At 47.6% G+C, this 25615-nt stretch overlaps 1 protein-coding gene across 1 annotated transcript; it reads left to right on the forward strand.

The window, feature by feature from the left end:
- Nucleotides 1-275: 275 nt before the first annotated feature.
- Nucleotides 276-24179, forward strand: DNASE1L3 (deoxyribonuclease 1 like 3). The gene is made up of 8 exons (XM_060238287.1): nucleotides 276-461; nucleotides 2936-3024; nucleotides 4178-4261; nucleotides 6258-6370; nucleotides 8050-8162; nucleotides 8609-8766; nucleotides 18379-18475; nucleotides 23905-24179. The coding sequence occupies exons 1-8, from the start codon at nucleotides 330-332 to the stop codon at nucleotides 24013-24015; spliced, it is 897 nt and encodes a 298-aa protein (XP_060094270.1). The 5' UTR covers nucleotides 276-329; the 3' UTR covers nucleotides 24016-24179.
- The last annotated feature ends 1436 nt before the right edge of the window (nucleotides 24180-25615 follow it).

Raw genomic sequence — 25615 nt, forward strand, 5'->3', positions numbered from 1 at the left:
AGGTGTCCCTCATGAACTTTTTAAAACTTTTTTTTTAGAATGTTTCCACTAAGAGGTTCCGGAACTCTGTTCTGCCACATCCCCCCAGGAAAAAAGCCATGCCTAAGCCTAATAAGTGTGGAAGTTCGTTCTAACTTGAGGTAATCCCCTAAACTGGGAAAGCAAAACAAATGGTAGCCTCAAAATAGAGAAGTGAAAGGAGAGTGGAGGAACCAATATGGTTCCCCATTTGCAATGGAATGCTTATGTATATGAAACTGGTTCCACAGTTTTTTGTCATGTGTGCAGACTGTGAGACACATACCTGACAGATTTTCTTTTGGCTCAAGATGTTGCACATTTGTCTATTTTTGCTCTTGTTGTCCAATACAGTTCTCAGCCTCCAAATCTGCTCTTTTAATGTGAGGTCATTTGGAGAAGCCAAAAGAACACAGCCAGGAATCCTGGACATCATCGTAAAGGTATGTTCACTCTCCACAATTAAGCAAACACTGTTGAGGTGTGTGTTTCTGTTTATTTAACTTATCTTTCAGGATCTTTTCATCTGTTCCAAGTTAATGAATAATGGTTGAGCATTAATGAATTAATTGTGTTTCCAACAGGTCCCATTGTTGGACCTAAAGCCATGTGTACAGCAAGATTTATTTACACATTAAATCTAGCAACAATGCCATGCAAATGCTTTTGTAAATGTACAGGAGGGATTAGGATACCTGATGAGCAAGAGCAATTGTTCTCTGTTCAACGATAGTCTCAACAGATACTGCAATGTTGCCAGCTTTTTTAATGTGTCTAATCATCATGATGAAGTTTCCCAGCCTCATTAAGGAGAAATTATCATGCAGACAAAAGTGACTGTACAATAAACATCCCCAAAGGAGAAGAATTATTTGAGCACTTTGGTACAGCTCAAAAGCCTACACATCTGATGCATATAATAACAAGTAGCATGTAATCTTCACATTGCAGTGAGCTGTGATAAAACTGCTGTATATGGAATGTATATAAATGCCTCCTCTGTTCTGAAGACCTCCTCTCCCAGCGAACTGTGAACTTTAAACTTTTTGTCTGATGATAATAATAATAAATTTTTATTTACACCCCGCCCTCCCCGCCGAAGCAGGCTCAGGGCGACTTGATGATGACAAAATGAGGGCACGTGCAGCTTTGGGTGGTACTGCTTACAAACTGGCTGCTTTGATTTGTGAAACAATGGACAAAAATGGTCACTGGACTGAATAGCTATTCAGACACACAATCCACAAATATCAAAATTAAGTCAACGTTTCAAATGCTTCCAGTGATTTCAAGATACTGCCATAGCCTCAGTTTCAGAGGCATCTAAAGACTTGATATAATCCCATTCTTTTCTCCCCCCCCCCCACAGCTTGTGACTTCATATTGGCAATTGCATGAAATCTGTGTTCAATTAAACTAGGCATGCTATTCTTAAATTTTCTAACATTTTTTCTCATGCTTAATTTCTTTCATTATTTATACCCTGCCCAAGGCACTTGCATAAAAGCATACCCTTTAGAGCCTCACAATAGCCCTATGGAATGGGTTATGCTTGAAAGACAGTGATTGACCCCAAATCACCATTAAAGAGTGGTGGGTAGTCATCTGGGAGTTTCTGCCAATGAAAACAATGCAGGACTATTAAAAGAGTGGGATTTCGCATCTGCCCTCATAGTTATGAGTACAAAATCAGGGCAGGAGGGGACAGTTGTTCTCACTCAACGCAGAGCACGTGGATATGGGCTTGTTGGTGTAATTGAAGACTTTGACCGATTTCGCACTCACCTTACGCTGCTCTCACGTTCATCTTCTCAGCACGGCTTTCTTCTGATTTCCCACTATCTGACCCCAGGCTGCAGCAAGGATCAGCATTTTCACACAGCAAACAGAAACTGGTTTTTAGTGGTTTCTGTTTGTTGCACAAAAACAACGATCCTTGTTGCAGCCCAGGGGCAAATAGTGGGAAATCGGAAGAAAGCCATGCTGAGAAGACAAACATGAGAGCAGCATAAGGTGAGTGCAAAATCAGTCTTTGTTTGATCCCAGAGAGCTTTCCTTGTAACAGTGGCATTCTCCTCTGAAGTGAGGAGTCTTGTGTTGCCAGAAGGATTTCTGTGCAGGAGACAAATGCCACCAACAGGCATTCAGCATCCAAAAGAAAATCCAGCCCTTCCCACTTTCATTCATCCAGCCTTTTTAGTAATCCCTTGGACTACACTGGAGCAATTGCCATGGCCACCTTCAAATCATTCTTCCTGTCTTTAGATATCAACAGGTCACTGATCAGTTTTGCCTATGGTTTTTTGTTTCTATTGGACTTGTGCATGTATTCAGGATGAGTCACATGGTTCTGGATTTTTAAGTCCTGATGGTGATCTAATGCATACCAGCCAATTGGATATTAGGTCATTCAGAGCTAATTTTGAGGTCATTGAACAACTAGGGAAGTTAATTCACAGTGAAGATAGAGGCAATATAAATCAAAAAGTGTTCCCCCTCGCATGCGTCTCTGTTAGTCTTTTCTGCCTTTACAACTCAGTTAGCCAGTGAATCAGAGACTAGCTCTACCTACAGTCTTGCATTTCTCCCCTGTAATTTAGACTGGCATGTTAATGGGGGAGGAGAGAAGGTTTCTTGGTGAGATCATGGTGTGTGGGGAGAAGCAGGTTAGTCAATCATCCTTGTGTGTTGCTGGCTTTGGCTTAATTTGGAATAAAGCAGAACGGGTGCTTCAGGAACAACCCTAGTACTCTGTAATTCTAAACAGACTTGAACCTTTCAGTGACCCTAGTAAGGGCCCTGAAAGACCAGAACTTAATGCCTGGCATTTTGGACCAACGAAAGTATTTGTAACTACATAGGGCCAACTGATTAGCAAATAAACCATTTTTAAAGGCACTATTGTTTACTCTGGCAGATTATTTCTCGCTGTGATATCCTGCTATTGATGGAAATAAAGGACAACAGCAACAGAATATGCCCCTTTCTGTTAGAGAAGCTAAATAGGTAAGATGAAAGTCTTTCAAACCTGCCCCAAACACCCTTTGTACAAGGAAATGGGAATGGAAAAAGATAAACCCACCCAGCCTTCCATGACTGAGAAATTACACCATTTTGAGAAATTGGTGGTGGAAAGTACTATCCAGTCTCAGCTGACTTATGGCCACCCTGTAGAGTTTTCAAGGCAAGAGACGTCCAGCGGTGGTTTGCCTTTGCTTGCCTCCAGGGCTTTCAAGCCTAGCCCAGCAGGAACTCATTTGCATATTAAGCCACACCCCCTGACATCACCATTGTTTAGTGCAGGGATTTTTGTAGGGAAGCCCAGCAGGAACTCATTTGCATATTAGGCCACACCCCTGACATCAAGCCAGCCAGAACTGCGTTCCTGTGCATTCCTGCTAAAAAAAAAAGCCCTGCCTGCCTCCATGTCATGATGTTGGTATTTTTTGGAGGTCTCCCTTCCTAATACTAACCAGGGCGGACCCTACTTAGCTTCTGAGATCTAATGAGATCGGGCTATCCTGGGCTACCCAGGTCAGGATATTTGAGAAAGTACACCCATGAATGAAGCCAAGATGAATTTCCCTATGCATACTTCCTCTTCAAAACTTCCCAGTTCTCTGAGTCTGAGATAATCTTCTCAGAAGAGGAAAAAGAGGGGCATCCAGGTTCCAATCTCCTTTCTGCTGTGAAAGTGCGCTGGATGACATTGGGCCAGTTGCACACTCTCAGCCTAACCTGCCTCACAAACAGAAAGGAGTATGATGTAAGCCACTTCAGGGCCCCCATTGGGGAGAAATAAATAAATTAATAAATGCATGTCAGGAAGTTGAAGTGATGAGGGGGAAGGGGTCAAATCAGTCCCTTCTCTTACATTACCAGAGCTCCCCTGACAGAAGAGGCAGGAAGGGCAATTTTGTCCCTGTCCCCCTTTTCCACTGCAGCCTCCCGCCTACGTGGCTACGCTGTTCTCCCCTTTCTGTGTCTTCCATCCTAGCAGAACCCTGGGAGTAAGTCTAGCAGCACCAGCAGGCTATGCTAATTAGTTAATCTTCCCTTCAGATGCTAAGGATAGAAACATATTTATTAATTCCCAAAATGTATGTCCTGCATTTATTAAAAGAGAGGAATCTCAGATTCATATCATTTTCCTTCTCAGTCAGACACAAGATGAGTACAGTTATGTGGTCAGTAGCAGACTGGGAAGGAAGACCTATAAAGAGCAATATGCTTTTTTCTATAGGTAAGTTCATTCCATAATTTTGTTTCAAGGAGAAAATGGCACATGATGTAAGGCACAACACTACCAGTGCTGTATTAAAACACACTGAGCTGCTTTTTGCAGTTACAGTACCTCTCCTCTTGAGAAGAAAGACTGTAGTGCCAAACAGGGGCTGTCTTATAGTGATTCTGGGCCCTCCCCACATTTATCTGGGTCATTCCAGGCTCAACCAAGGTGGGCAGGCTGGCATATAACCATGCCACTATCTGAGCCTGAGAGGGTAAATGGATGTGAATAGTAGCCAGCTGCTGCCAGAGCTCTGAAGCAGGCAGCAGCCAATGAGCTGACTAGTGCCCAGGCCCCAGGAAGGGCAGGCAAGCATGCACATGAGGCAGCTGCCAAACTGGCAGGTCACGATCTAGGCTGAGGCCCTGAGGGAGGTAGCAGGTGGATGCATGCATATACTGATGGCCGACTGCTTCCCCCCCTCCCTGTGGATGGGTTAGGCTATGGGCAATCAGAGGCAACCCAGCTCGGGGCCTTTGGCAGTTGCATGTGATGCCCTGTGGTTTTGACTGCTCCTGGAGCTAAATAATGGGTAGTTCCTTGAAATAAAGATCAGGCAGTAAGCTCAGTCGTACCCAAAGAAAAAAAAAGCTTACTGTGGAAAAGGGAAGCATGTTGGGCAGTGCATTCTCAGCAAATTTAGCTGCTGTACAAAAGGAATGAAAAACAGGGGTGTATCCGGCACTGAACCTAGACAGCAGAGATTAGAAGGCACAAGGCTACCATTTTCTGTTTGAAAGAAACTTTCTTGGGCCTTGGGAAAAGACCAATGGCAAGTTGGAAGGAACAGCCATGTTTCTGCTTGGGATTTGCTTTCAACACTGACCAATGACCAACGGCAAGTTGGAAGGAACAGCCATGTTTCTGCTTGGGATTTGCTTTCAACACCTTTGCTACTACTTCTACCTATACATCATGCAAGGTTGTCTTAAGGTGAATCTACACCAGCATCCTACCTCTGCCCCCTTTATAGGACCCCAATCTATCCATTGTCCCAGATACATGTCCTGTACCTTCTCTTAGAATTAGTCTTGCCAATCCCCAGGTCCCAGCGGGGGTTCTTCCACTTTCCCAGGCTCCTTCCCACCCCCTGTCAGCTGGCCAGCAGGGGGAAGCCCTGCCCCCACAGCCACCATGTGACTTTCCACCTCCGGAGGTTTCGGTCTCAAATTGAAAGGTTTCCTCTTGGGATGGTGTGTCTGTGTTACTTTGAAGAAGTTGGCAGCAACTCGTGAGTAGAGATGCCAATCTCTCACTTCAGAGTTGCCAGAAATGGGGGGGGGGGGGGAATGTCTGTTCAGCACTTCATTATTCCCTAAGTGGAGATCGATTCTCATAAGGTATAATGGGGAATTGATCTGGAGGTATCGGGGGCTCTGGGGGGCTGTTTTTTTGAGGTAGAGGCACCAAATTTTCCATATATAGCATCTAGTGCCTCTCCCCAAAATACCCCCCAGGTTTCAAAATGAGTGGACCAGAGGGTCCAATTCTATGAGCCCCAAAAGAAGGTTCCCCTATCCTTCATTATTTCCTATGGAAGGAAGGCATTTTAAAAGGTGTGCTGTCCCTTTAAATGTGATGGCCAGAACTCCCTTGGAATTCAATTATGCTTGTCACACCCTTGCTCCTGGCTCCACCCCCAATGTCTCCTGGCTCCACCCCCAAAGTCCCCAGATATTTCTTGAATTGGACTTGACAACCCTACTTAGAATTGTGAGTCCTGTTGCTGTTTTTCATAGAACTCTGAAATGTATAAGATAGGAATTGTAGATTCTTCTGCTCCCAAATCTTGGGTGTTCCATGAATACATTTTCACTGTGCTGACACAATAAATGACATTTCATAGCTCAAAGTTAATATGACCTGTATTAACCACCAAAGCATGATGACTTCCTTGAAAAGACTGGCCTATCCATTCCTAAGGTATCTAATATTCTGCATTGCACCACAGATCAAAGATGGTAACAGTCAAGAATACTTATCAGTATCCTGATCTGCAGCCTGGTGATGAAGATGCCCTTTCCAGGGAGCCTTTTGTTGTCTGGTTATATGCTCCAAAAACAGGTTAGACACTGCTGAGCATCTGCTATCCTTTCCATCTCTAAGGATCCCTTGACTGAGGAATAAAGCACAAATACAGAATGGGGATGGGCATGGAGACAGCTCTAGCTCAGTTTATTTATTGCACTTAGTTCTTCAGAGCAAGAATGAGAAGTAATAATGGCTTATTGGTGTGTTGTATTCATGTCTCTCCTTTCAACTGCTTACAGGTACAGGCTGATTTAAAGTACATCATATTATGTGCCCTCTTGTCTTTCTGTAAGCCACAAAGAATGCTTCATCAGAGATCACACATTGGCTGGAACTACTCTGTCACTTATTTAACGTTATGATAAATCCAACCTTGATTATTACCTTTCAGGGAACGATGGGCACAACCTATAATTTATGTTAAATCGTTTGCATCAACCAGAATTAGGGTCCTAATCAAGCAAGCTGCAAGAGAGCTTTGCAGAAAGAAGTGGGGGGGGGGGGGGGTTGTGACACCATTATTTGTCAGAATTTCAAAAATGTATTTGAGCCAACCACTTTATAGTTCTTCATTTCTTAAATACTATGTTGCATAACAACTAGACATATCACCATCTTAGAAGAAGAAGAAGAAGAAGAAGAAGAAGAAGAAGAAGAAGAAGAAGAAGAAGAAGAAGAAGAAGAAGAAGAAGAAGAAGAAGAAGAAGAAGAAGAAGAAGAAGAAGAAGAAGAAGAAGATGATATTGGATTTATATCTCGCCCTCCACTCCGAAGAGTCTCAGAACGGCTCACAATCTCTTTTACCTTCCTCCCCCACAACAGACACCCTGTGAGGTGGGTGGGGCTGGAGAGGGCTCTCACACTTAACCACTACACCAAACTGGCTCTCTGGGGCATAAGATTTATGCCCTAGAGAACTGATTGAAGTATAATGCCAAAGGAAATATTTGAAGGTAACTCATTAGGCAGGAGGACAAATACAGTCAGTGTATCACAAAGAATTCAAATTGGTGAGTCCTTGATCAGGGCTGGAACAAAAGACCAATGCCCACATTAGTATTTTAGGCATGAAAATGTGTACATTTTATAATGTTAGCATGTCCACACTAGGGTGAACTTTTGTATACCAAATCTGAAGTTCAGGAAACAGAGACAAGGACACACTTTCTAACATACTTATTGTGGTGAAAACATACATTTGTGGGGGTTCTGCTGCTGATACAGTGGGTCTGGGCCTTGAAAATTGCCAAGAGGAAACTACCCGGGAACCAGATTCAAGTCACTCAGTTCCCTGAAGCAAAAGGATATAACAATGAAGTAATTAAAATGTTACAGAACAAATGTGCACCCATACACATCTTCCGATCTTCAGACATAAAAAAACTAACATGAGAATTGTCCTTAACAAAGTCAAAGACAAAATGGGTCTAGTAAAGATCTAAGAATCATGGTGATAGCAATCAAATTTTGCTGTAATTACAAAACCTGCATGGAAAATACAATTAAATGAAGTCTTCAGAGAATTTTCTGGAAGAAGGACAAATACAGTTTTTCCTGTCTTTGAGAGGCTCAGGTGTAATGCTTGGTGTTTCAGAGGTCCTTATGCAATGCAACATACATAAGGTACAAATTAGACCTGTCAGTTTCTCTAATGTTGATGAAGTGTGTGTTAAAATACTGACAACATTTTTAAATAATGCTTTCTTGTCAAGTGATCAGGGAATTTGTGATTATCCCTCTGCACACAACACCTGAAACATCTGTGAAGGAAATTGATGAACTCTATGATGTGTATCTAGATGTAAAACGACTCTGGAAGACTGAGGTTAGTCACTATTACTCTGATAATGTTTGTGCTACTGAATGAATCCCTGAAATCAACTCGAGTCAGAGCACAGAAGGCACTTTCCCTGGAAGTCACACCACCAGCTCAGGATAGAAGGACCACTTTCTTTGAGCTCGCTCTCTCAAACATAGCTCCTTTTTCCTGTCTCCTTTCTCCAGAGAGAATTGTCATACCTTGTAACTTCCAGAGAAAGTTCTCAGCAACTCTCTGAGTAGGTCTGTTCCAGAAGTGTTCCACCATGATATACAGCCTACGCAGACAAAGTCAAAATAGAAGGGTTCCCTGTTGTTCTGGTCCTTTGAACTGCCACTAAGAGCCAGCTGTAAGGGGAGGGGTCTGTATTTTAGACAGCCAGTATACATTTTGTGATCTGCCCTAAGCAATAATTTCTTTTCAACCTTACTTTTAACAATCTCACTTTTCAGAACTTCATCTTCATGGGAGACTTTAATGCTGGCTGTGGCTATGTCGCCAGGAAGCATTGGAAGAATATCAGACTAAGAAACCACACCAAATTTGTGTGGCTTATTGATGACAAAAGTGACACCACTGTAAGAGCAAGCACCCATTGCCCATATGACAGGTAACAGTTCAGCTTTAGAGCGGTCTCCTTATTAGTATTATATCCATCATTGCTGCTCCAGTAAGAGGCCAGGCCTGCACTTCTGCTGGCTTCTCCAGTGCTGTGCTGAACTGCTTCCTATTCCCCATCTTTCAAACTGTAATGTACTGGGAGACGAGACGTGGTGAAGGCATAGGTCTTTATTGGCTGGTACATCACAAAACTGGGAACACGCGGCCGGGTCCGCTAATATATACATGCATCCCGGAACATCCCCTTCGCTGGCCAGCCCAATCCTGGCCAGTTAAACTTCCCGCCCTTGGTCAGGATTGGCGGTGGCTTTTCCCGCGCTGCGCACGGCGACCCGAGGGTGGCTCGGGTCGCGCGGCGCTTGCGCTGAGTCCGATACACTACACTCCTCCCCTCCTAGTTTAAACTACATAGTCCTGTAGGTACGCTGGCGCCCTGCGTTCCCGTGTTGATCTCCTCGGGGTTGCCGTTGGTGTGGGGCCCGATCCCAACGTGGGTGGCGCCATTTCTGGCTGTTGCCGGCCCGGGTCGGGTGCTGGCTCCGGTTCTGGTCCCGCGGCTGCGGGGGCCTCGTACGTGGGTAGCTCCTGTATTGGCGGGGCCCCTTCTGGCGGTTCCGTTGCTGGCGGTTCCCTACTCTCTGCCTCTTCTGCCTCCTCGGGTAGGGTGCGGCGGCGCAGCTGGTCGATGTGCCGTCTCAGCACCTGGCCTCCGGCGGTGGTTACCTCGTATGACCGGGAGCCTGTCACCCTTAGAACCCTTCCCGCCAACCACTCGGGGCCGCTTGCGAAGTTTTTCGCATACACTGGGTCGCCCGGAAAGAATCCTCTCACTGCTTCCCGGACCTCGGGGGACCCGCGGACATCCGGCGCCCGGTCCGGGTGTAGCCTATCTAGACGAGTGGTCAGTTTCCTCCCCATGAGCAGTTCTGCGGGGCTGAAACCGGTTACAGGGTTTGGGGTGATCCTGTTGTGGAACAGGAATGCTGAGAGGCGGTGGTCCCAATCCCCATGTACTATACGGCCAAGGGCCTCTTTGGTGGTCCGCACCATGCGCTCCGCCTGGCCGTTGGTGGCTGGATGGAATGGTGCGGACCTTATGTGCCTTATGAGGTACCGGTCGGTGAACTCCCGGAATTCCCGGGAGGTGAATGCAGTGCCGTTGTCCGTCACCAGGGTGTCCGGGATCCCGTGTGTGCAGAGGACCCTTCTGAGTGCCCTGACTGCTGCTGCGGCGGAGGTCGAGGCCACCGGGATTACCTCTAGCCATTTTGTATATGCGTCCACAAGTATAAAGAAGATCTGGCCCTGATACGGCCCCGCGAAATCCACATGGAGGCGGGACCACGGCCGCCCGTTCGACTCCCACCTGTGGACCGGGGCGGACGGCGGATTGGGTCTGGACTCCTGGCATGGTTGGCACCTTCTTACCCACCCCTCTATTTCCTCATCCATGCCCGGCCACCACACGTAGCTCCGGGCCAGGGCTTTCATTCTCACGATGCCCGGGTGGGTCTCGTGGAGATCCTCCAATACCTGTCTGCGCAGGAGGGGGGGGCACCACCACCCGGCTCCCCCAGAGTATGCACCCCTTGTGTGTCGATAGCTCGTCCTTCCTGGACGCGAACGGCCGGAATGCTTCTTCCACCTTGCCCGAGGGCCACCCCCTTCCCACCCAGTCCCTGACCCGTGCGAGGATGCGGTCTCTCCCAGTCGCCCGAGCCACCTCGTCCGCGTGCAGTGGGCGCTCGGGGAGCGACTCCATGAGCATCACCCCGTGTGCCGGGGCGGGATCTGGGTCCGTTGTGGGTAGCGGCAGGCGGCTGAGGGCATCTGCGTGTCCCATTGCTTTACCGGGGCGGTGTATCAGTGCGTAAGTGTATGAATTCAGGAACTGGTTCCACCTTAAGACCCTCTGAGACAGAATCTGGGGGGTTTGACGATCGGGGGCTAGGAGGCCGAGGAGCGGCTTGTGGTCAGTGGCGATGGTGAAACGCCTACCGTAGAGGTAGTCGTTGAACTTATGCACCCCCGCCACGATCGCCAGGGCCTCCTTATCGATCTGGGCGTAGTTCCGCTTGGCAGGGGACAGAGTCCGGGAGTAGTAAGCGATCGGCGCCTCTCTCCCGTCCGGGAGTTGGTGCCCTAAGACCGCTCCTACTCCGTAGGGGGAGGCGTCGCAAGCCAGGATCAGGGGTAGGTTTTCATCGTAGTGATGAAGTACCGCGTTAGAGACCAAGAGGTCTTTCACTGCCTGGAACGCCGCGGCTTGGCGTTTACCCCAGACCCACGGGGCCTGTTTATCTAACAAGCGGTGCAACGGTTCCGCCACGGCGGCTTTGTGTGGCAGGAATGCATGATAAAAGTTCAATAATCCTAAAAAACTCTGTAGTTCTGCCTTGCATTTGGGGGCAGGGGCCTGGACTATGGCCCTGGTCTTGTCCGCCGTCGGGTGAATTCCAGCCGTGTCCACGGCGAACCCCAGGAACTCCACTCGCGGAACACCCAACAAACATTTCTCCTTTTTGACTCTCAGCCCCGCCGCTTGGAACCGTCTGAGGACCTCTCGCAGGCGGCAGCTGAACTCTCCTTCGGTGGGGGCGGCGATTAAAACGTCGTCAAAGAAGGTTTGAACTCCGGGGATCCCTTTCAAGAGAGAGTCCATTATGCTCTGGAATATCCCCGGAGCTACACTGACCCCGAACTGCAGCCGTTTAACCCTGAACGCGCCCCTGTGGGTCACGATCGTCTGCGCCTCCGCTGTCTTAGCGTCGACCGGCAGTTGCTGGTATGCTTGTGCTAAGTCCAGCTTTCCAAAAACCCTCGCCCCGGCTAGTGCTGCTAGGACGTGGCTAACCACCGGGACTGGGTAGGGGTTGTCTTGCAGCGTCTTATTGATCGTGCACTTGTAGTCAGCGCAGATCCTAACCTCCCCGTTGGGTTTGACTGGCGTTACTATGGGGGTCTCCCATTCCGCATACGTTACAGGTTCTAGGACGCCCTGGGCTGTTAGGCGGTCCAGTTCTGCCTCTATTTTAGGCTTAAGGGCGAACGGGACGCGCCTCGCTTTAAGCCTTATGGGCCTGACCATTGGGTCTATCGGTAAGGTGATGGGCGGACCCTTGTAGCTCCCCAAGGACCCGTCGAAGACCTCGGGGAACTCCCGGCAGACCCCGTCGAAATTGCTGGCCTGCAAGTGGTCCACCCCCACCAGCTGGATCCCCAGTGGATTGAACCACGCCAACCCGAGAAGTGTGGTCAGTTGGCGCTTGACCACTAGGATGTCTAGGGGCCCCCTAAAACCCCCTCTTTCTACATGCACCCGGGCCCACCCCACGATGTGTACTGGGTTCTTCTGAAAGTCCCTCAGTACGAAGTCCGCTGGCCTCGTTTGGATGCGGCGGCGGGGACATAGTTTCTTGAGGGTTTCCTCCGAAATGATAGAGATGGAGGAACCCGAGTCTACTTCCATGATGCAGGGGGCGCCCTCGATTAGGACCGACATTTTGACCTTGTCTGGGGCCGCGAGGGGCAAGTTCAATACCTGCAGACTGGTGGATGCCGTCGTGTGTGTGTCCAGGGAGTCGTGATGCGCTGACGGTTGGCGGCGGCTGTTCTTGGCCCGGCAAGCCCGGGCGATGTGGCCTGTCTTTCCGCAGCTGCGGCAATCCAGGTTGCGGTACGGGCAGTCCCGTCGCTCGTGGGGGTCGCCGCAGCTGGCGCACCTGGAACCGGTGGTGGCGGTGGCCCTCTCCGTCGCTTGTTGTCTCGCGGGGGCCCGTGTGTCCGTTCTCTGAGGCCGCCGGAGCTGAAACGCTTCTTCCTCTGCTCGGTCTTCCAGCTCCGTTTCTCCTTGGTGGACTGCTTCGCCGCGTGGCTGGCCGAACGCCTTGGTGGCCCTCTCGAACGCCGTCGCCTCGTTGAAGGCTTGTTGTAGCGTGAGCTCCTCCTTAGCGAAGAGCTTCTGCTGCAGTCGTTCGTCTCGGAGGCTCCAGACGAAACGGTCCCTCAGGGCTTCGTCCCTTTTGTCAAAATTGCAGTTCCCGGCGATCTGCCGAAGGGCCGCCAGGTAGACTGCCGCTGTCTCCCCCGACTTTTGGTCCCTCTTGTGGAAGAGGAATCGGCGGGCGACGATGGACGGTTGGGGCGAAAAGTGGCCCGTGAGGAGTCTCACGACTTCCCGGTAGGTCCTCTCGGTCAGCTTAGCTGGAGCGGAGAGGCCTCGTGCGATCTCGAAAGTTTCTTCTCCACAGACGCTCAGCAGGACGTCTCTCTTCCTGTCGTCATCTTCGATCAGGTTCGCCCGCAGGTAGCACTCGACCCTTTCTGTGTAGGTCTCCCATCTCTCGGGGTGCTCCGGGTTGAATTCCGCAAGATGGCCCGTCGTTACCGAAGTGTTCGCCATGGTGGCGGCGGGCTGTGCGATCCTGCGGTCTCACGCCTTCCTCGTCTCCGGCCCGGTCAGGTTCCCCTCGGGCGGCCGGACCTATCTAGATCCCACCTTCGTCGCCAGTGTAATGTACTGGGAGACGAGACGTGGTGAAGGCATAGGTCTTTATTGGCTGGTACATCACAAAACTGGGAACACGCGGCCGGGTCCGCTAATATATACATGCATCCCGGAACATCCCCTTCGCTGGCCAGCCCAATCCTGGCCAGTTAAACTTCCCGCCCTTGGTCAGGATTGGCGGTGGCTTTTCCCGCGCTGCGCACGGCGACCCGAGGGTGGCTCGGGTCGCGCGGCGCTTGCGCTGAGTCCGATACACTACACAAACCCTGTCAGGTTTTATGTTTAGGGTGCCACTCCCTCACTCTCAGAATGTTCATTGTTGCAGGTGAGGCCTGGAGATTTCCCAGCCTTGCAACCAATTTCCAGACCACAGAGACTTAACCTAGAGGAAATGGCTGCTTGGGGGGGGGGGAGGGTTGAACCCTACCAAGGTTCCTCCCCACCCCAAACTCTGTCTTCCCCCAGGCTTCACCCCCAGATCTCCAGGAATTTCCAAACCCAGAGCTGGCAACCCTATTTGTTGCACACATGCCAAAGGGGTTGGCCTCCGCTGCACTAATCCATTGATTAATCAAGGACAGGAGTATGGGCAGTCAATGACCTTGTGTGGTATGGCAACTCATCACAGCACCATCAGTAAACTGGATTATGTCCCTTCAGCCAGGATACTCAGCTCAACAGACTGATCCACCTGAGACATTTGTATGTAACTTCTCAGCAAGACTCCCTCTACCTGCCCTTTTATCCTTGTCAAAGTGGCCTCTTCTCACCTGGCCCCTAAGGCAGCTGGCAAGTGAGTGCTTCGCTGTAGATGACAGCACCCCTGAGTCAGAATCCAGCTTCCTTTCCCAGCAGGGAGCAGTACTCACCAAATGGTGCCAGAATGATTAGTGATGACTAATGATAACCCTCTGTGATGAGTAACTGAGGAGAAAAAAACTTTACAGGGAGAAATTATCCTCTGGTTGCTCTTTGCACCAAGGTCAATGCAGATAGGTGAGTGGTACCCTGCAGGGAAATGACTTACCTGGAAGAGTTATTACCTCCCACTTTTAGCAGACATCCACATTGCAGAATCAAGTTATTGAGGAAATCACTGAGTCAGTATCTTAAATTATTTCCCTCCATTAATGTTGTAAAATCTCATGGAAGGGGAAACAGCTATAAAATAGCCACAGATGTACATCTTAGTAACCTAACCCTTCAGGGAACAGAAGTGAGTCTGAAAAGCTACTGGTTAAGTTCCAGAAACCATTCATGCATCTCAGATTTTCCAAATGCACATTGCAGAGACACACTTCTGTGGGCTTGTTATCGACCACTGCTCTGATGTGTTTTCTTTAGAATGCAAGTAGAAAGAGAGATTAGAGCAGTATAATGTCAAAAGCTGCCTTTAGAACAGCGCAAAAGCTCTGTCTATATTCATTAGAAAAATGCATTTAAACATCAACTAATTGAAAATTCTTTTCTTGTTAATTTACTTATTATAAGGAATCTGAACTGAAAAATTAACAATAGTTGGCAATATCTGGAAATATTTCCACCCTTTCCTTTATTCTGTCACCTAGTTGTCTGGCTTAGAGCTCAAGGTCAGATAAAGGGAACAGAAATTGATTAATCAGATATGCATTGAAAATTTTCAAGTCTGTTTATCAATAACTGTGCCTTGGGAAGCTTCTGTATTTATTTTGTCCCCTTTCTTCAGTTTGTGATATGGAAATATAACACAGGAAGACAGTAAGAGCTTGAGCTGGCCTAGGTGGAGTTTGTGTTATTCAGTGACAGAGTTGGATTAACAATTAGGCAAATTAGTCACTTGCCTAGGGGCCCCACGTGTCTGGGGGGCCCCAGGCCAGCTTCCCTCCCCTCACCCCGTTTTCATGGCCAGTATGTTCCTTGTGCATCTCTCTGCCGTCCTTGGCAGCATGACTCTGAGATTCGCTTTCCCAGCAGGTAGTGCTCTTTCCCAGCGTCCTGCTGACATCCTGTGCAGACTGGCTGGTGATTGGCAGTGGCACAGGAGGGGGTGGAGCAGGCATGTACGGCGGGCAGCAGCTGTTTTCAAACAGAAGCTGAGAAAGGCCAGCACCGAAAGGACCTCCGTGCAACTGGGAGCAGCTGTTTCCTGGGCTGGCTCACTCTGACTGGCTTAGCTGGGAGTCTGAGGCTCCACTCCCCCTCCCTCCCTATAGCCTTGGGTCTCACTCACTCTTTTCCCTCAGCCTCCACCCATGGAATCCCATGCAGGAGGGGTAGCTCTGCTGTGCTGAGAAACTTAGCAGTGGAGGGACAGAGAGCATCCTAGGTATTTCATCCGTAAGAATATAAGTAACCATGAGATCGATTTATGGATAAATGTGCTGTTAATTAACTGTTGGTTCCCCTTGTCTGTTGATTGCAGCTCAGCCCCATAGCAAGAAATTTCTGGGTGGGGAGGCCCAGGGAATAAAATTTTCAGTGAGGGACTGTGGAGGTGCTGCCTGGCCCCAGCTCGCTCGCTCTCACACTCTTGGGGGTGGGAAGAGCCTGGGGAGAGGGGCAGCAGCAAAAATGGGGCCGCGGGGAGAGCAGGAGAGGCAGGGAAGAGCCTGGGGAGAGAGGCAGCAGTGAAAATGGGGCCACAAGGAGAGCAAGGGAGACAGGGAAGAGCCCAGGGGAGCGGCAGCAGTGAAAATAGGGCTGCGGGGAGAGCGGGGGAGGCAGGGAAGAGCCCAGGGAGAGCAGCAGTGGGGAAAATGTGTCTGCAGGGAGAGTGGGGGAGGCAGGAAAGAGCCTGGGGAAAGTAGCAGCATCAAAAATGGGGCTGCGGGGAGAGCGGGGGAGGCAGGGAAGAGCCCAGGGACAGCGTCAGTGGGGGAAATGCGGCTGTGGGGGGAGGCAGGAAAGAGCCTGGGGAGAGCAGCAGCAGCAAAAATGGGGCTGCGGGGAGAGCAGGGGAGGCAGGGAAGAGCCCAAGAAGAGCGGCAGTGGGGAAAATGGGGCCATGGAGAGAGCGGGGGAGGCAGGGAAGAACCTGGGGAGAGCAGCCATGGAGAGAGCAGGGTAGGCAGGGAAGAGTCTGGGGAGAATGGCAGTGGGGAAAATGGGGCCATGGGGAGAGTGGGGGAGGCAGGGAAGAGCCTGAGGAGAGTGGCAGTGGGGAAAACAGGGCTGCGGGGAGAGTGGGGGAGGCAGGGAAGAGCCCAGGGAGAGCGGCAGTGAGGAAAATGGGGCCATGGAGAGAGCGGGGGAGGCAGGGAAGAGCCTGGGGAGAGCAGCCATGGAGAGAGCAGGGTAGGCAGGGAAGAGTCCGGGGAGAACGGCAGTGGGGAAAATGGGGCCATGGGGAGAGTGGGGGAGGCAGGGAAGAGCCTGAGGAGAGTGGCAGTGGGGAAAACAGGGTTGCGGAGAGAGTGGGGAGGCAGGGAAGAGCCCAGGGAGAGCGGTAGTGGGGAAAATGGGGCCATGGGGAGAGCGGGGGAGGCAGGGAAGAGCCTGGGGAGAGCAGCCATGGAGAGAGCAGGGAAGAGTCCAGGGAGAACGGCAGTGGGGAAAATGGGGCCATGGGGAGAGTGGGGGAGGCAGGGAAGAGCCTGAGGAGAGTGGCAATGGGGAAAACAGGGCTGCGGGGAGAGTGGGGGAGGCAGAGAAGAGCCCAGGGAGAGCGGCAGTGGGGAAAATGGGGCCATGGGGAGAGTGGGGGAGGCAGGGAAGGGCCTGGGGAGAGCAGCCATGGAGAGAGAAGGGTAGGCAGGGAAGAGTCCGGGGAGAACAGCAGTGGGGGAAATGGGGCCATTGGGAGAGTGGGGGAGGCAGGGAAGAGCCTGAGGAGAGTGGCAGTGGGGAAAACAGGGCTGCGGGGAGAGTGGGGGAGGCAGCGAAGAGCCCAGGGAGAGTGGCAGTGGGGAAAATGGGGCTGCGGGGTGAGTCGGGGAAGCAGGGAAGAGCCATGTGAGAGTGGCAGTGGGGAAAACGGGGCTGCGGGGTGAGTGGGGGAAGCAGGGAAGAGCCATGGGAGAGTGGCAGTGGGGAAAACGGGGCTGCGGGGTGAGTGAGGGGGGCAGGGAAGAGTTCAGGAAGAGTGGCAGTGGGGAAAATGGGGCCATGGGGATAGTGGGGGAGAGCCCAGGGAGAGCAGCACCGGTGAAATCCTAACCCATCAGGGAACAGAAGTGAGTAGAAGAGCTGGAAAAGATCTCTTTGGTCATGGATAATCAGTATTGGTCAGAGCAGACTATTTTGGGCACATCAGACTTGCTGTAAAGAAGCTTATTATGTTATGGACTGATCCTACACATGTTAAGTCACTGAGTCCACTGAGTTCAGTGGCTTACTCACATGTAACTTCACAGCATCCTACACACACAATCTGCCAGGTGCTATCTTTGCAAAAAAGCCAAAATGTTTTTTCCAAGAGCTAATTATCAAATGGCTGGCTGGGGTGTGAATCTTTAAAATTTGCATTCACTGTTCTGCTGGGCCTGGTGGATGCTGGCTTTGATGCTGTGAGTGCCCAAAGGCATATGGTGTTGTCCCTGCCATCTCCCAACAGTTTAGGAAGGCTTATTTCAAAGTAGACATGCACAGGATGAGGCTACAAACCCGCCTTTTTTGAAAGAGGAAAATTGGGGGAAAGGGAAGAGAAGGAGAAGGATTAAGACAGAATGAGCATATATCAGAATGTAATTAGGAAGGGGAGCGTTGGAAGGAGAGATGCTCTCAGAGTTTACTGATAACGTAGCCAGGAGTGGGAATGAGAATTTATCTGCCATAGAATTGGATGTAGGGCTGTATAATCCTATTGCTTCTGTTCAGGGCTTTTTTGTAGCAGGAACTCCTTTGCATATTAGGCTACACCCCCCTGATGTAGCCAATCCTCCAAGAACTTACAGGGCTCTTCTTACAAGGCCTACTGTAAGCTCTTGGAGGATTGGCTATATCAGAGGTATGTGGCCTAATATGCAAAGGAGTTCCTGTTACCAAAAAAGCCCTGCTTCTATTGATGTGCTAACCTAATCCACTACAATAAACTTTTCTTTTCTTTTTTGACAATAGCAATCCTTTTCCTACTCCCCAGACAGCTAATACAGAGTTGTCTTTTTTCGCCTTTTACAGGATTGTGCTCCATGGAGACAAGCTCATAAGGGCCATTGTGCCAAACTCAGCAAACATCTTCAATTTCCAGAGAGCCTTTTCAATGACTGAAGAGCAGGTTTGTAAAGCATGATAATGCACAGTTGGAGCATCCTTGTGTTTTTGTACTATATTTACAAGCTCTGGAGTCTCAGTTGTGCTGCATCAAAGCTGAGAAATCCAAATAGAAGGGAACCTGGTACAGGAGTGAGAGATAGACTACCAACTGGGGAAGACTTATGGGCAAAAGCTAGAGCAAAGAACACATAAAAAGTGGCAGCTTTCTTCAGAGAATCCAAGACACAGTTGCATGTGTATTGCAAAGGGAGACAGATTGACTGATTGGTTTAGACTTTACATGCCATTTTTCCAGAAAGCTTGCTCAAGATGGCTGACAAATTACAACAATATCATAAAATCTTTAAAACACTGTAAATTACCAAGATGAAAACAAAACAAACCATTAAACAAGTTGTGGACCTAATGTAAAACCACCTCCAAAGCTACCTGGCTTTTTAAGCACTGCTGACTATATTAAGGCATCACAAGTAAACTGTGATTGCTTCAGCAACAAAGCTCTAGTTAATATGTTATCGAAGGCTTTCACGGCTGGAGTTCATTAGTTGTCATAAATTTTTTGGACTGTATGGCCATGGTCTTCATCTCACAATGCCAAGACCATGGCCGTACAACCCGGAAAATGTACAACAACTAATAAATCTCTAGTTAGTCAGCTAGACATAAATAAACAAATACCAATTTATCCATAAATTCTGAGTTGTCAGATTTTTGCCTCTCTTCCACATCCTAGAAGGAAGATTTTAACATCCATTGTCAGGCACTTACAAAGACTAGCAGTACAAAGCTTGTTAACTGTGGTTCATCAACTGATACTGTAGGTCAAAAGAAGCCACAGTTGGTACAAAGTGCAATCAACAAATCAACTAAAAACCCTAGACTGAAATTCTAGTTAGGTGGCAGCCAACAAACCTGTGTCGATATTCAAACCTCACAGTCCTGAATAGATGCCTGGAGAAGGTAATGCAGTGAGTGAAAGCCAATAAACTGAAGCTCAGTCCAGACAAGACTGAGGTGCTAGTGGTCAATTGAAGAATGTTCTTGAGGACTGTGGAATCAACCTGTCTTGAAGGGAACTGCACATCCCCTGAACAAGTAGGTTTATACAGGGCTTTTTTTGAGCAGGAACACAGTGCCAGCTGGCTTGGCATCAGTGGGTGTGGCCTAATATGCAAATGAGTTCCTGCTGGGCTTTTTTCTACAAAGACACTCTGGGTTTGTTTATTTTATTAGATTTATATCCCGCCCTCCCTGCCGAAGCAGGCTCAGGGCGACTCACAACAGTAAAAGCATTTACAGGTTAAACATTAACTAATTAAAATCTTACAATAAAACAATTAAAACATTTTAAAAACAGTTTGGTGCTAATTATTATTATTATTATTATTATAGCTTGGGGGTACTAAAGGATCTTGGCTTACAGTTGGAGGTTGAGTTCTCTTCATGGCATATAGCACATTTTATCAGCTCTTTTATCACCATGGTGATCCATGCTCTGATCACATCCAAGTTGGATTACTGTAATGAACTTGAGGCTGCCTTTGAATACACTCCAGAAGGGCCAAAATGTGGCAACACAGGTTACTATGCTGGAAGATCTATACTAGTTATTTACTAGGGGTGTGCAAAAAAACCCCACCATTTTTCCTACTTAGGTCTATTAGAACCAAAAATATCAGTATTCCCAAATATTCCTGATTCCCAGTATTGGTATCTGAAGAAGTGTATGTGTGTACACACAAAAACTTATACCTTGAATAAAACTTTTTTGGTCTTAAAGGTGCTACTGGACTCTAACTTTATTCTGTTGCTTCAGACCAACACAGCTACCCCCCTGGATTGGTATTGTACTGGGATTTGGGCAAGTATTCAGGTAACCTGAATTTATTTAGCTCCATTAGGTCCCTTTGGGGACCATCCCCATAGGATATAACAGAGTTCAGAAAACCTTTAAACTTTAAATGCCTTCTGAGTTCACTTGCCAAGTCACGCCACAGCGGCAGCATGACTCAGCAAGTTCAGAAGGTATTTAAACTTTAATTGCCTTCTAGCCAGGGGTGGAATTCTAGCAGGAGCTCCTTTGCATATTAGGCCTGATGTAGCCAATCCTACAAGAGCTTACAAGGCTCTTTTTTATAAGCTCTTGGAGGATTGGCTACATTAGGGGTGTGTGGCCTAATATGCAAAGGAGCTCCTGTTATAACTCCACCCCTGCTTCTAGCCATACCCAAATAAAAGCCAAATAATATGGGGTTTTATTTGGGCATGGCTATTTTGGTAGCCAAATCAGATTCTCTAATCTGCTTTGGCTGAATAAATGCCCGAAAAACACCAATAAGATATTTTTCAGGTATTTATTTGGCTCCACATATACTAACAGCACACCCCTACTAATTACCCATCTGTTTCCAGGCACAATTCAAGTGCTGGTTCTTATTTTTAAGGTTATAAAGAACTTTGGTCAGAGTACTTGTAGGGCCATTTCCTCCCATACTATTCAGCCTGTCAGCTAAGATCTGCCTCTCAAGCTCTGCTCTCTATGCTACCTGTTCAGGAGTGCCTCTGGATGCCCTCCTCCTTGAGCCTTGCCTGACACCTGCTTTTCTTTCTTTCTTTCTTTCTTTCTTTCTTTCTTTCTTTCTTTCTTTCTTTCTTTCTTTCTTTCTTTCTTTCTTTCTTTCTTTCTTTCTTTCTTTCTTTCTTTCTTTCTTTCTTTCTTTCAGTTGCCAGGCCAAAACACATATTTTTATCCAGGTTTTTAATTGGAAGTTTTTCCTTACCAATTTTTTGATGATCACTTCTGTTTTAGGAATAGCCTTGACACTGTTTATGTCCAATGATTTATTTTTAATTTTGTGATGTGGTTTTAATTGTAAGCCCCCTTGAGCAGGACTCTGAAGAAGCGGTATAGAAATATAATAAGTAAATAAATAAATATATGTTACCATGAAAGGCTTGCCCAGCATTTCCTGATTCTGATATTTTTCTCCTGATAGATACCAGAAATATCCAGAATTATGTCATGAAGCCTTTCACTGTTCACAGCTGGTCCATGGTGCTACAGCAGGTTAAAGTTTAGAAGTCCATTATGTCCAATAGAAAGAGCTGGTCTCTGAAAGCTGGAGGCTAGATATACCCCCATTGAAAACAAAGTTTAATGGCACATACACTATTAACAGCTGAGAGAGTGCTCTAAATCAGGGGTGTCAAACATGTGGTCTGGGGGCCGAATCAGGCCCCTGGATTGCTCCTATCAGGCCCCTGAGCAACTGGCTGCCATCTGCTTCCTTCTCCCTCTCTCTTGCTTCCTTCTGAATAACAGCTTGCTTTGCAAGGCTTGTTCAATTGCCCAGGCGCTTGCACAGGCATTATTGAGCAAAACTTCTATTTTCTCCATTGGCTGAGGTGCCTCCCTTGCGGAGGAAGCTTGCTTTGCCAGGCTTTCTCAATCGCACAGCAGAGCTAATGAGCCAAACCTCTCTTCCTTCTTTTGGCTGAGGCTCCTCGCTCTCCTGGTCCTCTGGGAAAAGAAGGAAAGAGCCAGAGCTTCCTTTGCCCATTTCCCTGGATCCCATGGGAGAAATACAAAGAAAGCACCTTTAACACCAACGAGCGCTAATGTTTAAAACATGTTTTATTTTAAGTTTTTTTAAAAAAATGTAATAGTGTTCGTGTTCTTTATAAAGTTTATATCTCTGCTACATAATCTTAAATAAGTACACACATGGCCCAACCCAACATGGCTTGGCCTGACAAGGCCTCATTTGTGTCAGATCCGGCCCTCATGAATTTGACACCCCTGCAAATAATGAGAGATGGACATGGCCTCTGGCTCTATCCCAATTCTACCACTTATTATTTTCAATGGTCATGGTGACATACCAACCTAGTTGCAGGCTCCTCCCACCCCAACCCCCATCACTCTCAGGCAGCAGAGATTGTGAGGGAGGGAAGCCACCACAGCCATTGAAAATAATGGGTGGCAGACCTGCTCATGGAGTCCAGAATCCCCACCTCAGCTGTTCAGCTGCACATCTGCCTTTTAAAGGACTTTTCTTTTCAATAAGTGTAGATTTTTCCATGGAAAATAGTGGCCTTTAAAGTTTAATGGGCTGTTGTGCAGTGAACCTATTGGATGTTGCGACACTTTCTATCTCTCTCCCCCCCTCCACGCTTGCTGCTTTGGGGAAGGAAGGTACTTACAAAGTTGTCATTTTGTATGAGAAAGTCAGGAAAAGTGATATTGGGGTATCTTCCTATTTTTCTAGAATGCCTAATATTTAATGAAAATATTTAATGAAAAACTAAAATAATACCATTCCCAACTTTCCAGTATGGAACTAAAATGATAAATTTGCAAGTGCACACCCTTAAAGAGGAAACTTGCTCTTTCAAATCAGCTTCAATATATAGTTCACATCCCTCTTCGTTCAGGAACTCTTCCTATGGCTGCAAGTCCAGCTGTTAATGTCTTAAAGCCAAACTGAAAATTATCCAGGAGATCTGTGGTTTGAATCTTTTCAAAAGACTAAAAGGACCCACCGGGAGAAGAGGGGTGATTTAGACCCCCCTCCGGCAGCATCACATTTTTGAAACAGAATGTATTTTAGAAATATATAAATAAGATTAATATTGTGTGCTATAAAGACACATGTGAAGCCCTGAAAAAACATTTAAAGATGGTGCAAAAAGTATACATTTTTAATCTGTCATGGGGGTTGAATAAACCCCAAAATAAGAAACATATTTTTGTTTTAAAAGTGGCTGGGGGGGTCATTGAACATGACACCAGCTGCAAATCCCCCAGCAAAAATTTATGCTTCATTATGTATTTATCTTTAGCAGTACAGAAACAGCAGTAAATATATCACGGAGAAAATATATGGAAATTTAAAAATACAATTTTGTCAGTTCCACCCTACATGCCAACATCAGCCTATCTGCTGTCTTTCTGTAGATTTGGATACATTCTCTCCAAATGTACCCAACCAATTATCCTCTCTTCCTTCTTTTCCAACCTCCCCTGTTTCTCCCTTCATGTGTCCATAATAACATAGACTTTATACAACTACTTAGCATATTATTGGAAGTTTCAGCATTTTCCAGGGTAAGCGTTTGTGAATTAAAGCTCCCAAAAGCTTATATCTTGGATCAGGGCTTTTTTTGTAGAAAAAGCCCAGCAAGAAGTTATTTGCATATTAGGCTACGGTCCCTGATGCCAAGCCAGCCGGAACTGCATTCCTGTCCATTTCTGCTCAAAAACCGTCCTGCCCTGGATAATTTGTTGGTCTTTGATGTGCTATTAGACCTGAATTTTGTTCTACTGCTGACTCCCCAACTGAAACTATCTAACTCTTAAAGCATACTCATTTGAGAACTGAAGTACACAGAATCTAATTGAGCCAAATACTGTATCCTGTTACTCCACAGGCTTTAGCAGTGAGTGATCACTTTCCCATAGAATTCCAGGTGAAAGTCACCAGACATTCCCCAAGATCAAGAACAAAGAATCATGGACTTCTTTCAGGACAAGTCCAATGAATTTTTATTGTGCAAAAATCACATTTGTTGTATAATCACAACAAAGGAATGAAAGTCATGTTTTGACATTTCCTTGATGGATGTCCTCTCCTGTATGAAACATTGTACCAAAAATAAATACAGTGCAATATTTATATTGCTAAAAGTGTTAAAATTGATAAAAATGGCTAAAGTTGTTCTTGCCGTAAACTAAATGCAGCATGACAGTCTGAAATCAAATGCTTGAACAATGTCCTCTTCAGGGGTTCTTTGGGGAGCTGGGTGTCTATTTTATATTACTCAAGGTCTCAGCCATTCTCAACTCATGTAGCCAAAAGTATTCTCAGTCATTTCAACAGAATTACACACACACACATACATGTTGCAATATTCTCATCCAATGCTGCAACCCTAAGCAGAGTTACACCCTTCCATTTTATATGAAGCAGGGGTGGAGCCAGGATTTTTAAAATCAGCAGGCTTTTTAAAAACTCAGGGGACACCCTTTCCCATCCACTGCAAGGCTTGCCACTTCTCAGAAGCTTTCTGGGGTAGAGGCAAAAGCTGGAGGCTCTGAAAGTGGCCAGGCCAAGGCAGTCAACCCTAAAACTTTGGAGTCAAGAGGGGTGTTGCATATTGGACTTCATGTCAGGGGCAGATTAAACCCTGTGGAGGCCCAAAGGCAGTCAAAATCTCAGGGGCCCCCTCACAAATTATCTCAGAGTTGGAGCGCCCTCACACCACCTGTGGCCCCCGCTGCAGCCTCAGTCTGCAGGCACCTTCTCAAAAGCCCTTTAACAAAGTTGCGGAGGTAAGGCAAACTTGGCCACAATGGCAGCAGCAGCTGCACCATGCAAGTCAGTCAAAGAGCAGCTCAGTTGCTGGTTTTGCATGGGAGGGCTTCAAGCAGGGGGGAAATTGGGGGGGAGCCGGCCTGGGGCCCCTAAAGGTGTGGGGGCCCATAGGCAGGTGCCTGCTTGGCCTAACTGTTAATCCAGCCCTGCTTCATGTTTAGTAGAGAGTTCGCGCATACCCAGCAAGCAGGACACAGAGATTTGTGATACAATTGAGACCTGGATTCTTCTAGGGGCCAATCAGTGGGTTTGGCATGAACTCAACTGTTGTGATTTGATATGGGGGTCTGGGGTTTGTGTTTCTTTGCATGTATATAAGCAGGGTCATGGCCCCGACATTTTGTCTTGTTCCTGAGTTACTATTAAAGCATGTTCCTGTTCGAACATCAGTGCATTGAACCCAGTATTCATTAGGTTCAGGAAGGTGTAGAACGACACCCAAGTGGGCTAGAGACTCCAAACTTGTGGCAAACTCTTCAGCAGACTGTCCTCTACCTGCTGTCAAGCTTGGTGCAAATTGGATTTGGGGGGGCTGAGCTACAGTCCCCCCAAAGCAGGTGCCTTGTCTAGTCAGTTTCACTGGAAACTGATCAGAAGCACAGGAGGCTGGGAGAGTGAAGCTGCTGCTTCTATTCAATTTTACTGGAAACTGATTAGAAGCACAGGGGAGGGGGGAATCATGCCAGACTGTCTGGAAAAACAAAACAAACACGAACCAAACAACATGCCAAGAAAAAAGGTCAGTTCATTTTCATGTCCGGGTGTGG

This window comes from Heteronotia binoei, chromosome 5, assembly GCF_032191835.1.
Source record: "Heteronotia binoei isolate CCM8104 ecotype False Entrance Well chromosome 5, APGP_CSIRO_Hbin_v1, whole genome shotgun sequence".
NCBI lineage: Eukaryota > Metazoa > Chordata > Lepidosauria > Squamata > Gekkonidae > Heteronotia > Heteronotia binoei.